Raw genomic sequence first — 14714 nt, 5'->3', positions numbered from 1 at the left:
AAAGTTTCTCCTTGATTGACACAAACCATCTACTCAAGAAATTGGCTAGGGAAAGTATAGCTTTAGTGGATATTAGATGCACTGTTTCTGGAAAACCATAGGTATTTGTAGTCAAAAGTATAGGAACCTGAAAAGAACAGGACAAAACAGCATATAGAACTGGTTTACACGGTTTGAAAAATGTATGATGTTGTCTCCCTGGAGAAAGAACATGCTCATGCATCTCCACCGTGCTCACTCATTTGCTGCCTGCACGAAACCTCTGGCGCATATATTCTTGTCTGCAGTATCAGGCAGAACCTGTGTGTTACAGTCGCCACCGCAACTTAGCTGTCCAGTCCAAATGAAAAACAAAAACATATGATTTTTCTTATTTGTTTTTGTTTTAAATAGAGGTCAAGGGAAAGATAAACAAAATGGGAAAAAGAGCAAACAGAAATAAGCTCTAGGTTCAGTGAGAGGACTAGAAGTGTAGCAAGAACACAGCATCCCACTAGGATTCATTTAGGCTTATATTTTTAGCCCTCAAGTACATACATTATTTCTCATGTGTATTATACATGTCCTCTTGGAGAACTCAATTATGTCAAATCTTTGTGTGCAAAAAACAGACTTTTTAAAAACAAAATTAAAAAACAGCAGTAGCAACACACCATCTTAGAGCAAGATGGGGAAGAGCTTTGTGATCCCACAATTTTCTGATATGTTGACTGGGAGGATGCAGGGCTACTAAGTCTAGTTATACCAGAAATCAGGGCAAATACTCAACTTTTCACATTTTTTTAAAGATACAAAACCATAGAGCTTATAACATACTTTGACAGCAGGAAATAATTTTCAGAACAATGAGAATTCTTTGTTTTGATAAGTCCCCACCCGTTCAAAGCTGAATTTCTTTTTTTCCCCCTCTATTTTAATGTAGATGCCTTTAAGTTATTAAGCAAAAGTTAACTTACTGTCCAAAAGTGTTGAAATTTCCAAATATGTAGATCTGAAAGGTATCCCCAAAATCTTATGAGTTAGGGGAATTGATGGTAATACTGCTGCATGATTGAACTACATTTTACAGCAAAAAAAAAGTAGTACAACTATGATTCCAAACATCTCTAATCTCCAAGGCAAACACTGAAGAGTTCAAATCTGGCTCAGCCTGTGACAGTGGCCATTGATCACTGTAACACCTGGTGATCATGTGTTTTTTCCTTGTAATTTGTACTAGGATCACTGAAGAGTTAGGAAAAAAAATCCTTTGGCAAAAGACACAAGATGTCAATTTATTTACTGATATACCCAGATGCTAAAAGCATTATAGCGGGATGGAAAAATTCTGGAATTTATAGGAACCTGTAGAAATTTATAGGAAGTTTACACTACTTGGCAGGGAGGCTTGGCAGAAGGCCTACACTCCTGCTCCCCAGGGGCAGTCTAGTCACATCCTACCTCCAGGTAGACCAGTCTGAACACTATTTCCCCACAAGAAGAGGATGGGAGCTAACAGGTGCTCCAGTCAATCTCCTGAAACGAATGATAGGAAGACCAGACCTGGAATCTTGTTCCAGCATGTAAACATGGGTGATATATAACATGGTCCAAATCATTAAGTCCATTCTTTCCCCAGAGCTCCACTGGAGTTCACACGTCAGAGCAAATAGGAGAAATTTGACCTGTGAAATAGCACTGTTTCTACCATGATAGAAATGTACAGAGAAGATCATTTACAATATTCGGCTTTTTTTGTACTGTAAAACCCATGTGAAAAGAGAAGGGGCCAGCTAGAAAAGAACAGCTAGCAATAAGTTTTGTGCTCGTGTAGATTTAAAGCCTCAGTTTTCTATATAAGGGTTTTCACAGTGGTGAAAGATAGCCTAGTCTCAATGAAGACCTTTGAATTCTTCTCCATTTGACCGCTGGTTTTGAACAGCTCTACATCATATTCCAGACACATCTAATTTCCAGAAGTCCTTATAGGCTTAACAGATACTCTACTAACATGTAACCTCTTACCAGTGCTGATACACACTCTAACTCACTTGTATCAAAGGCTCCCATAAAGAGTAACACAGGCTTCTGGTCTCCAAGAACAGTACTATGGAAAGGGAAGAGCACTCGAGAAGGCCTGGGCTATTTCAGTGCTCTAGCAAGCTTTGAGTGAAAATTGGATAATTACTTGATAGAGAAATGTAATGTGAATTACTAAATAGAGAGAAATCACATCTAACTTAAGAAGTCACCGGGCTGAAAATAGGCTGGGAGAGAGCTTGAGGGAAGTATTTTCGTATGCTTGTCCTGTTCTTACTCATCCCTAGGCATCCACTTACAGCCACCATTGGAAACGAGATTCTGGGCAAAACATCTACAGTTTAAATATGGCCATTCTGAACTCTTTTGACAGCCCTTCCTATTCCTCTCTCTGCCTAACACACTAGGACCAAAAGAGCAGAGTCACACTCGGACTTGAGACTGGTCACCCTAATACACAAAGTTCCTCTTTTGGTCAGCTTTCTTCTCTCACCAAGCATGCCACATGGAGGAAGAAGTGCAGACATTTGTTTGGTCTGGGGAGAGAAGAACATGCCTATGGTTCACGGTTGTGTTGCCCTAAGGAACCAAGGGTGAAAGGGCACCAGCAAACCCAGGACAAGGAGACAATGTCACACCATCCTTCACTGTGCAAAGTCCTGTGTCAACACTGCAGGAGGGGCAGCTGGGGCACAAACAGCATTTAGACACATCAAGTAACAAACATTAAGCTTCCTGATATTCTTTAAATAAAGATTATAACCTGGTTAACTGATCCTTCAGTCTTTGGATTGATTTTTTTTCCTTATATCAACAACGACCTTTTTCTTGTTTACAATAAAAAAACAAAGTGCAGATATCATCTATTTACTGACTATCAACCCTAAAGGTGCTGTGGCACCTGTGCATGAAAGTGATGGCTACCATGTAAAAGATTAGTAACTAAAGTTGGCAAGTCCTACCAAGAGATACCTGGGTAATTAAACATCGAGAGAACTGAAAAGCCTTTAGCAAGGAAAGTCAAAAGGTTCGCTCAGCAATATACATTTTACTAATGGACAAGTCTTATGTGCTAAGTACTTTCCAGGGCTACTTCAATCAATTTCTCCTTGGATTTTGCTGTCCCATACATTCACAACTGTTCTTTGTATTATCTGGCTGATTTAACTTAGAGTGTGGAAATAAAACTTCTAATTATAGCATGACTTGCAACAGCAAAGTCAAGCATCAATATAATCCATGTAAAACTATGTATTACACCTTATAAAGAAAAGACCACAGAAAAGAATTCAATTTAATGCAATTGAAGCCTCTACCGATTAAGTTGAGCAATATTAATCTCAAATACTCGTTACATTCAGTGGGTCAGTATTCTCAGGAGTATTTCTAAGTTAACTTTTGCTTCAAACATTGCGATATTAAAAATATTTAAAAAGAAGGTCAGTAGTATTACTACATTCTCTTAAACTGTGAAGAGTCAGGACTTCTTAAGGGGAAAAAAGAAGATTCTATACAAATTTCCTGTGTTGTGAGGAGAAGTCAATGCTTATTATACTCAGTGCAATAGCATCTAACAGAAAGGAAATTTAAGGAATACAAAATAAATAAATAAAAAGAAAGACTCCTTATCCTTCCTCACTTTGATCAATTCTCCTCCTTTATCTGTTATCACAACATCTAAGAATAAAAAAGAGCCTGGAGTTTTTGCTTACTTCTTCCCTCAAGCTATCTCATCTGCTTTGCAGAAGCCTGCTTTGTACAGCTAATAAGCAATGACTTTGTGTTTCTTCTGCTCTCTCTCATTTTTGTATGGGCTGAATGGCAATATGTTTTTCCTGTATATCCTTGATTTTCTCTCCACCATCAGCCACAAAATACTGCATATGTATTTGAAGGTAACCCATTTGCTCTTGGCCATGAAAACAGGAAGGCAAAAGTGCAAGGCTGTCCCAAGCCTGCTTACAACTCAATGTACATTAATTAATTCCTACAACCATATGAAGATTAACTATCAGACCCCTTTAAACCCTGCGCAGAAATTAAGAGGCTGGTCACAGGGTATGATTAAGCTAAATTAAAATACAAAATAAATTTCACATAATATACAACTGCATACGTTCACCCCCAGCCAATTACATGTTTATTATGGTATCTCTGACAAGCTAAATTAGCAATAAATCAATGTCTAAGTTATGAATTCACTTTTGACAATAACATACTACAACTAAGCCTTAAATATCTAGTGCAACTATTCAGCTAGAGACATAAGTGAAGGTAATGGAGTCAAAAACTGCAGACTAATTGCTTCAGCTGAAGGCTTATTATCTCTCCAATTTCAAGCACAGCAGCAGTTAAGCAGTAATATAAACTACTTTAGTCAAGGGATTGTAGATCCTTGTACTTTTATTTTCATGTCTGTTGGTTTTTATAAACAAAAAAAACCCCAGCCATTTGTTTTCAGACTGACAAATACAGGAAGATAAGCTGAAAGGTTAAAAAAAAAAGTCTTGATTTCCTTATTTTTGCTATTCTACTCAAAATCTTCTTTTCCTAACAGGTTTTCCCATTGTTTGCTTTATAAACTCAGCTTAACTCTTCATAAATACTTCAGTATGTCACATCCCTCTATTCCCATGAGGGATACTCAGACCTTGGTTCCTCCCTAAGTCAAGACTTGTCCAGTGGCAGCTGTGAAAGCTGGTGCGACATGGACACAAGGCTTTCCTGTGAGAAGATAGTGCCACTTCATACATCCACTGAAGAGACGTGACCACCCAAAGCATGAGGCAAAAGAATAAGGCCTAGGTCTAGACATCTTCCCTGTGACTTATCTCTATCCACTATCGACTAACTCTCTCCATCTCCACACCCATCAATTCTAATGAGCTTAGTCTACTCTCTGTATGCAAACATTCTTGACTTTTTTTTTTTTTTTTTTTTTAAGCTAAAATGCCTTTGAGCAGAAAGTTTTGCTTGCAGAGACCAAGGAGAAGGTCCCATTACCAGCCTCTACCACCAAGCGCGTTGGAGGAGCCCGAGACATAACTGCGATGGTGGCTCTGCATGACTATTCAGCCAGAGACGATCCCAGAGTGGGGTCACAGTTACACCTTTGTGAGCAGATGTTGCCCAGCAGACTAGGACAAATTTCACTGTAAGACATCATCATCTATCCGCAGTTTCCACCTGCAGTTTTTTTTTCCACAAAACAGTATCGCATTACAGTAATAGCCACGCATTGCTAGGTAATTACCATACTACATGCATATGGCACAGGTTCTCCCTCAGAAAATCTTTATTCAGGCAGCAATGGGTACAGGCAATCAAGGCACTCAGCCATGTATTAGCATACAAGGCAGCATTAGGAAAGCAGAGACTTTTCCCTGGGCAGGGACAGCAGTTTAGCCCTTTTCTTCCTCCGGGAGGTGGTTTCTCTCACAAAGATGCCTGCTGGTTTTCCCCCAAACACATCATCCCATGGTGCCAGAGAAAAGAGAATGCCTTAACACGTTAAAGTACCTATTTTGAAGGCAAGGTATTTCTGAAGAGACATTGGGTAGGATATGGTAAAGACACAGCCCACTTCCCTGAAGGTAGGCAGTAGAAAAAGAGAGTTACACGCAAGAACTGAAAGAGTGAGACAAGTGCAGTTTTACCCAACACAACACCCAACACAAACACATGGCAAAGATGAGACTGAAGACTTCTCTGAACACCCTCTGTACTGCAAGATTTGTGGCTAGTCATCACTTTGTACACCAATCTTTGTTAATGCAACCACAGTGCCCCTGTGCTGCCCTCAGAGCGTCCACTGCCACCTCCTGGGGCACTGAAACCACTCACTATGGTTTGTAAAGCATTTAGAGGTCCTCAGCCAAAAGCTCCCCCAGGAATATGAAGTGTTATTGCTGCTCTGTACAATGGAGCTGTAGTTAATTTTGCTCCCTCCCCTGCTTCGCTGCTTATCTTCAGCCTCCTTTTCCTTCATAAGCTTCTTTACTTCCAAATCCACCATATTTAAGTTGCACCTCCCAAAACTCATTTTTCTTGTTCTACGGAAGTTTATCCATGTCCTGCCAAGGAAATGGGAGGTGGGCATTTCCTTTCCACCTTATTTAACAATTCTCTCCAAGTCCACGACTTTGCATAAAGCCTTCCCCTCTACACTCACAAGGCTCTGAGCCTTAACCTTGCCTCACAGCTATACCAGCTGTCACAAACCCTCCCAGGCCTTGAGCTCTAGCACTCTTCTGACTTCCACTTCTGGAAGGTTTCATTCATAGCCTTGATCATGATCACATATCTTCCTGGCTTATCTTCACACTATTTACTTTTCCATTTCAGCTCTATGGGCTCCTAATGACACTGTAGTATTCATATCGTTAGGACTTAATTTTTCCTCCTCAGAAAAGGCCTTTCTGCACTATGCTAGTAACAGTAGAAGCACCTGTCTAAATATTACCTCAAGCTGTAAATATGCTTCTAGTTCCAGAAATCTCAGGATGAGAAGCAATCCTAAAATTCCATGAGTTTTCCTTCTCTTTCTCATTTGAGAGTTTGGTTATAACTATTTGAAGTTTTACCAGGATTTACCTTCACCTTGATCTTACTTTCTGCTGAAATTCTTATTCACATCTAAGTCCTCAGAAGGAGTATTAGCTTTTAAGCTTTCTGTTATGGCCCTTTCCGTACATTCTCTAAATGTCAAGCAGTACATCTCCCTGCTATCTCAGGTACTTACCTGTGCAGCCTCAATTACTGTAATATCTCTGAGCCTCATAATCTTTCATGTATTTATCTCACAAGATACCATCAGGTATAAAAATGCCTTTAAAAAAAAAAAAAAAAAGCAAAACTACATTCCAATATAAGGGGACCACGGACACCCACAGTTCCAGGGGGGTAGATGTTGACTACCACTGAGGACATATGTCTAACATAGTTGCTCCATGTCATGTAGGAAGTCTGAAGCACAAGAAGCACCGGAGTCCTGAGCTCCAGCTGCCAAACCATCACTCACAGTCCCCCAATAATCCCAAGCAAGCTTTGGTCTTTAATCAGAAAGCAGTTCTTACTGATTCTTCCATTCTCGATTACCCTCACTGGTTTCAAATACAGGTCTCCTTTCAAGTTCCTGTTTAGAAAAAGCTCTGCAAGCTTGCTCAACGCACTATTTTCTCTTCTCCAGGTAGTTCTTTGCACCTCTGACAGTCTTTTGGAGAAGGGGTGTGTGTGTGTGTAGGGGGTGTTATAAGTTCAACTTTTCTGTTCTACTGCTGTTGGCACTCTCATCTCTCTGAATCTACCACTCAATCCTACTTTAGAATCATGGAAGAGCACACAGAAGGATGAAAGAAAGGATGAAAGAAAGAAAGACCAATTAGAAATATACAGAAAAAAAACCACATAAATAATATATATTATTGTATTAAAAGTGCTACCTTTTCTAAAATTGTCTTAAGCGACCATGATTCATGGCAACTTAATGCATTAGAAAGATCACAAAGCAGCAGTACTAAAGGCGTAAGAAATGAAAGCAGGTAAAAACAGTTTGCTAAGTCACTATAGCAGTGCATAGCGCTCTGTTAATGCACCACAAAAAAAAAAAAAAAAAAAAAAAAAAAGTTTTGCAAGAAGATTCCTTTGCTTGTGGAATGTGAATCTAATTGTATAAACCCTAGATAACTCATTTACTTTGCAGACAGGTTATTCTGTCCAAGCTAGAAGACAGACTTAATGAGAAAGAGTGCAACACAAGGTATCTATGCCAAGAATCGGGAGAGCAGAAGTCAACCAGTAGTATCTCAAGGAGTAATGATATGGCACCTCCCATGGGTAATCTCTGCTTGACCTGTCGACTTTAACCACAGTTTGAAGCTTATGGAGTCCCTGTTGACTTTAACCATGATTTGAAGCTTATGGAGTCTCTAGTAATTTGCTATGGAATCACACCACCACTTAGAAGTTGCACACATGGAAAATCACAAGCACAACAGAGTCTTGACACATACGAGGTCTTCCAGAGGCACCTCCATTTCAGTGTTGAATGCCAAAAAAAAAAAAAAAAAAAAAAAAAAAAAAACACTTTTCTACAGCTTTCCTCTTCCAAGACTTTGGTATTACGCCAAATGTGCTCCTCGTCATCTATGTCCCCACTCCTCATTGTTTAGCTGCCTGCATTCCACATAGCAAATTAACAGCTTGAAAAGCCTGCCAGTTTGATGCAATTTCATGTTCTTGAATAGAGTGTTCTCAGGAGCACTATTACGGAAATTTAATCTCTTGAGAAATAGATCAGAAGCCATTAACAGAATGAAACATAAATGTGCTCTGTGACTTCCTGGAGAACGCCTGTGTTGGGTCTACAATAAGATACATAATTTATAGAGCATTTATTATCAAAGAACAGTATTGTCTTATACCAACACTTTTCTTAAAAAACTTCATTGAAACTCCTAAAGTTCATTAAAATAATAATAATTATGAAACAACGACAGTTGTTTTCTGTGCAAGTCAAAGTCAGGTTTCTCCTCTCTTTTCTCTTGCTAACCAGTTTCTGCAAGTGGGTGGACATTTCTCCCTCTTTTCTGGACAACCATAGCCAGCAGAGCCAAAACACTGGATCAAGTCATCGAGAAAGAAGGATTCTCACAAGCAAGGATTCACCTTTGGGAAATGACAGTTTTCAGCTGCAGCCAAGAACATAGGAGCACTGCTATCACAAGTCACTGAGATAATATGCTAAATTAGCTCATCTCCTGGGAGACCTACTCCCACCTGTTCCACAGCTCCAGGCCACGCTATTCCCAGCCCACCGCTGAATGCAGGGCACAGAGGTATGCCACGGTGCGCCTCCATCTCCCTCTCCATGGAATTTGTGCCGCTGGGGCTCCACAGCCGGGAGTCCGACTACACCAATTAACAGCACCGTAAATCCCAGCTTTCCTGCAGCACATGCAGTCTGCTTCCAAATATAAAGATCTACAAGTCTCAGATTGAATGTTGCTAAGAATATGCAGCAAAGGCAGTCGTGGCTCTTTTTAGTCCAGGATACACTGTGGATGGTATTGACAAATATAAGGGCAGTTTCCTTCCCTATTTTGACAGCTAACATTCACAAGATATACTATGTGGCTGAACCAGCTCTCTGCTGCAACCCGTTTACAATGTGAAGGAATCCTGCACTCTTTGAAGCCAATGTGAGTTGCTCCCATGATGTAAGGAGGCTTTGGTGTTATGGAGAGTTGAAACTTTCAGATGAAACATTCAAAAAGTGACAAAGATTTACTGGACAGCATTCAGGTAGAGCAGAGCAGATCTGGAATGATTTTAAGTCATACCTCTTGGGGAAAAAAATGAACATTTAAAAAATATCTTCAGATCCAGGAACACAGCTCACATTAAATTACACTTATTCAAAGACATTCTCCTATCCCTGCTGAAGACACGTGGAGTACACCTAGTATTTTCATTTAGACTAGAAGTGCACTACTGAGACAAACCTCCTGCTCATAGCCAACTACCCTGCTCTAGATCACACTGTAAAGTGGTCTCAGAGCATACAAACTGGCCTCTTTTTGAAGGAAACTAAATGAGAAAATGCTCTTCAGCCACTAATGGACACCAGTCTAGACCTAGCATGAAATATTCCTTCCTCCACCTCCTAAACGTGTATACAGGCTTTGGGAGCTCAACACCTCTCTCATGGGTCCATATCGCTACCTAAAGTAGACACAGGCATAGATAGTTCAATAATGTCTCTTCTAGGTTTAGTCTACTCTGGGAATAAGGTGCCAATACACAACCCAGCTTGTAATGGTTATAGAAACTTATGACCTCAAAGGGAACAACAGGGCACACAAGGATTGACATCTCTCCCTTCAGGAATCCCAGAATTACCTGAAATACAGCTACGTAGGGGAAAAGCCTGCAGAATGCACCTGAAGGGTGTCTTTTCTCTCTTTAGGCAAATTTGCTGCAACAGAGACGCATTTTAGCATATTATATTAAATATTCCAAAACTGCTCACTCTGTAACATACTATAAGCTATTTCTGTGAAGTGCTGAGTGGCAGGGGAACATTAGAAGTGTGAAATATTAATCTTTCCATCTTTTTATTCCTTATTTTGGACTAGGTTTTCCACGTTAAGCATGTTCTCTCTCCTCTTTAGGATACGTACAATTTAGAATTTCATCTGTGCTGTAAAATTTGAAATTGATTATATTAATGACAGTTAATAGGCAGAACTGTTCTATTGATCTGACACCATTTCTTAACACTGCTCACTCCAATAAAAAGCAGCCCTTGAGCTATTTTGCCTCCTTACCTAATCTTTGGTCTTGTACATGGAGCTGCATGCAAACAATCATTAATAACCTTGTCTAGGATATGTGCATGTTTCTGAGCCAGATCTTGCTCCCTATAAATCCATGACAGCTCTTCCTTATACAGGAAAAGGAACAGGAACAATCATTTATTCTGAATGCTCAAGTACCAAATTAACCAATCAACCCTTCAAAGATTATAAAGGTGTTCTTTGATTATTTGTCATCCTGATGTCCTTGATATGCTGACTCAGTTTTAAAAATACTTAAAAGAATCATTTTAGCATTATGCCTATTACCACATTTCATAAAAAAAAATCTCTCCTTATTTTTATGTATGACTGTAGAGATATTTTCAGTCCCAAAGGTCATTAAAAGTAGGAAGAATTAGGCTAAATTCCATGCAATATATTAGGCAAATACATTTTCAGGCTTATGTTAAAACACTATCTTCAGATCTTCAGCTGGTGTAAATTACTATAGTGCATTGACCCAATGTTTGACCTACTGTTGCTATTTTCTTGGGGTATTTTTTGTTGTTGTTGCTTTGGGTTTTTGTTTGCCTGCTTGTTTTTAAAGAAAAGTGGTTTTAATGATATATTCAGGTGCACAGCTAACCATTGCCAAGATGGATACCAACATTTATTAGTCCTCTTGAGCCTGGTCCCTAAACTAGTAACATCTACGAGCTTTTCTAGGGACTTTTGAGCATTGGATCTAGCAGAAATACAGCAGTAATTATTGTACAATGTACCACATCCTCTCCAACCATTTGAACAACAAACCGGGGCTGTGGCAAAAGCACCTAAATGTATAGGGGCACCTGCATCCAGTTGACATCTTGATCAAGCTATTGCACCTAACAGACAGTATTACCCATCACTTATTGAATAGTTTCTGAACAATAAGAGCAAAAAACTTAAGTTCAGACTCAGGAAACAGATGTGCAAGGAAACAAATTATTAGAATTCTTGAAAGTTGAATCAGAATGGAGGTGACCAACATTGCTGGTCAGGAGGAAACTTTACAGAGACATTTTCCATTAACAAAGAGAGCGATGTTTATTCCTGAATTTCGAACACGTAAAGCATTGCATATTTCCACCCCCTAATAATTTTTCTTGTTATTATATATATATATATATATATATATATATATTTTTTTTTTTTTTTACAAATCTCAAGATGTGTTTTATCTTCCTTTCTCTATGGATGTGTGGATTAGACTTCCACTTAGCCACACAAAGCTTCTGCAGATGTTTTTAAACTTCCCCCCCTGCTGCTTTGTGGTATCTTTTAGTGACTATTTTACGTTTTGGCGAGCATGGCAGGAGACAGGGAATACACTTCAGGCAGCTGTAACTTGCATACCTCCCAAACAAGGAGATGCCACAACCAGGAATACAGGAAATGGACAGTCACAATCTCTCATGACAGCAGCAGCTGCTCCTGAAAACGACTGCACCCTCTGCTATGAGACTAGCAGTTTGCCTTCAGCGTTATCCCAGGTACAGCTTTCAGTTGCTTAGTCATTTTTTAGCAAGAAAATAAGCAGTATTTCTTGATATACCCAGGCCAATTTCCCACAGGATACAGAATTTGGATAGAGTCTTTGTTCAATTATAAACTACTTTTTAGATCTGCATGTGATTTAAAAAGATAAAAGTGCAGTCAAATCAACGGGCAAAAATTAGAGTTGGCCCCCCACTGTCAAATCGTTTTAATAATAACACATTAAGGGAAAAAAAAGAAGAAAAATACAGGAGTAAGGAAAGTTGCTTACAGACTCAAACATTAATATTCATCAATATCATTGATATTTATATATGCCTGATGTTTCTATTTCATGCTCACTCTAGGACAAAGCTGAGAGAGCGTGTACTTCTAGAATATTTAAGCACACCACATGAATATTATTGCTACTCAATCAACTATAGAATATATTCAATCAAGTCTCTGCAAAATACCGAAAACATATTCTGGGCATTTTACTGCATATAGGAAAAAAGAAGTAGCAAAGACATAGCAAGTCACTAGCAAAATGGCACTTGATGGGCAACATTACTTGCCATAAAAACAATGACTCTTTATAAAAGGCAAAAGACTTGCACTTTTTGACTTACCAAAATCGACACTTTTATACAGCTTTAAAAGGGGGAGGAGAGAGCCTCACATTTCTCTTTGTTCAGAGACGGCAATTTTTACATTCCTTCCTCCCACAAATACAGCTGTATTAATTTTAAGCTGCAGCAAACAGTGACAAAAATACATATTCCGAAAACAATAGAAAGAGAAGCAGAAAAGCACTGCAGAAGGAGACTTAGTTGGAGGCAGTTTCTTCACTCTCAGCATCAAAGTTGCTTTCTTATTTCAACTGAACCATCAGTCCTGTGTTGGCTATTAGTAAAATGTCACCCTGAAAAATGCAGATTATACCCTGCTAATTCTAGCGTGAGGGTGCCCTATGCTTTCCCCTCCGCACTTCCCTAAAAAATGCACCAAGGGGGAAAAAAATAAAATAAAATAAAATAAAATAGTGCAAGGCTCTTAGCCCATCAAGCAAGGAAGAACTATTTTAAGATTTAATTTGTGTCCCAACGGATCCGTTTAAAATAGACTCCCATGCCATCCCAAGCAATGCAGCGAACTTCCAGCGTCTTAGGGAGGCAATGAAAGGCCATGGACGCGGGAAGGGGAGAGCGGCGCTGCCGGAATCCGCACGCACGGAGGGGAGCCGGGTTGGGAGCGGGATGGAGCTGTTGAGCATCCGAGTCTTTGCAGCCTTCAGCCGGAGCCCAAGTACCTCAGTCCGACTTTTCTGTGTCACCACTTCCTAGCAATACCCATCACTTAAAGCTAGCAAGGTGCCCTTCTCCACCTCCCTCTGCTTTCTTTTTTTTTTTTTTTTTTCCCCCCCTTTGGACAGGGAAAGTTTCCACTTCATTCTGTCCTCATAAGTGCAATGAAATAGGAATACTTCCATCAAAATCAGAGGTGGGAGAGAAAACTAAGTCTTTAACTTTCCGCCTCTACCAAAACACATAAAGCACCAAGGGAAGCAAAATGAATCAAATTCCACCAGGGTGCAAGCAGTGTAATTTTCACCAAATTCCATGAGAGTTATGCCCTTATAGCTGGGGTTTGCCCCTGGATACTGACAGCACCCCAGCACATGCTGTACCCTGAAGTGCCATCTGGCTAAAGATTCACTGAAAGTGCCTGACAAAGTAAGGAGCTGGAACCGACTTTTGCAAATTCATGTCTGCCTGCAAAGTAGCTGCAAAAAAAACAGGCAAGTTCCTAAGGTAAAGCTGGGATGACTCCAGTGAGAAGGGGCCTCTGTCCCAACATACTGCAGCCGCATGCACATGCAGAACTAGTTACAGAACAAACCTCTCCAGCCTCGGAAAAACGGTGCAGTCTGTTAAAAATAGCACAATTTCAGGTCCATCCCCCCATCACACACACATTGAGAAGGCAGACCTTGAACCCAGCTACCCAGGACTTTCCTCTTGCCACTGGCTGTTAACTCAGTTGGCAATTCTAGGAATGCAAGCCAAAAAAAATAAATCACACAAGAAACAGAGCAATGCAATGCAAATCTGTTATCTGTTTAATAATAATAAAAAAAAATCAAGGAAAATAAGCGTTACCTGTTCTTGCTGCTGGGCTTGTTTCCCTGATGCATTTTGCTCCTTGGCTGTAGTCATGCTCCCCTATTTTTGCCCACTGCAGTGGCAAACAGGATTTTACTGTGTGTGTGTGTGCGTGTGTGGATATGTGTGTAAGCTTGTGTGTGTGTTCAGACATGCACGCACGCATACACTGAAGGAATAAGGATGAGTAACTAGTCCATCACTTAATCAGCAGCTCAGAAATTTCCCACCCCCATGAGAAGAAACAAATAAAAATGCAGTGCAAAAAAAAAAAAAAAAATAAAAAGCACTAGTCTAGCTGCCTTCCCCCTTGAGCCTCTAAAATAAAAGCAGAAGAAGGAGCAGGGAAAAAATTAAAAAAAAAATAAAATAGAAGGATGCTGTGGGGGCTTCTTCAATTAGCAACAGCCTCTGCAATCGTCAGAGAAACAATGATAACTGCTTGGCAACCAGCAACTGGCAGCTCGGAGCGGGAGGCAGCGCCGTGGTCCTGGCTCCCCACCTCCGCGGCGGCGCTGCGCATGCCCGGCCGGCTCGCAGCCCGGCGCGCCGCTCTCGCACGGTGCAGCGTGGAGCTGGGCAGGCACCGGGCGCAGGGAGCCGCAGGGCGCCCGGGGTCACCAATTCCCGGCTTCCCCGTGATTTATTCCCTGCTGCTGTCTCCTCGCTGCTTGCGGTGCCCCTGCTTGAGCAGGGGGGTTGGACTAGAGGATCT

The 14714-nt window shown here is 40.4% G+C and overlaps 1 protein-coding gene across 1 annotated transcript in view; it reads right to left on the bottom strand.

The window, feature by feature from the left end:
* The window catches only part of DPP6 (dipeptidyl peptidase like 6), a 242182-nt gene extending 227746 nt beyond the window's left edge, over window positions 1-14436 (bottom strand). The window contains exon 1 of the mRNA XM_088521208.1: window positions 13997-14436. Within this exon, the coding sequence (XP_088377334.1) occupies window positions 13997-14053 (57 nt within the window). The 5' untranslated portion in view covers window positions 14054-14436. The remainder of the gene's footprint in view (window positions 1-13996) is intronic.
* Window positions 14437-14714: the final 278 nt, after the last annotated feature.

The sequence above is a fragment of the Tinamus guttatus genome, unplaced genomic scaffold (assembly GCF_059628265.1).
Source record: "Tinamus guttatus ecotype Peru unplaced genomic scaffold, ASM5962826v1 Tinamus_guttatus_pri_ptg000006l, whole genome shotgun sequence".
Classification (NCBI taxonomy): Eukaryota; Metazoa; Chordata; class Aves; order Tinamiformes; family Tinamidae; genus Tinamus; species Tinamus guttatus.
This window is presented reverse-complemented; position numbering and strand designations above follow the sequence as displayed.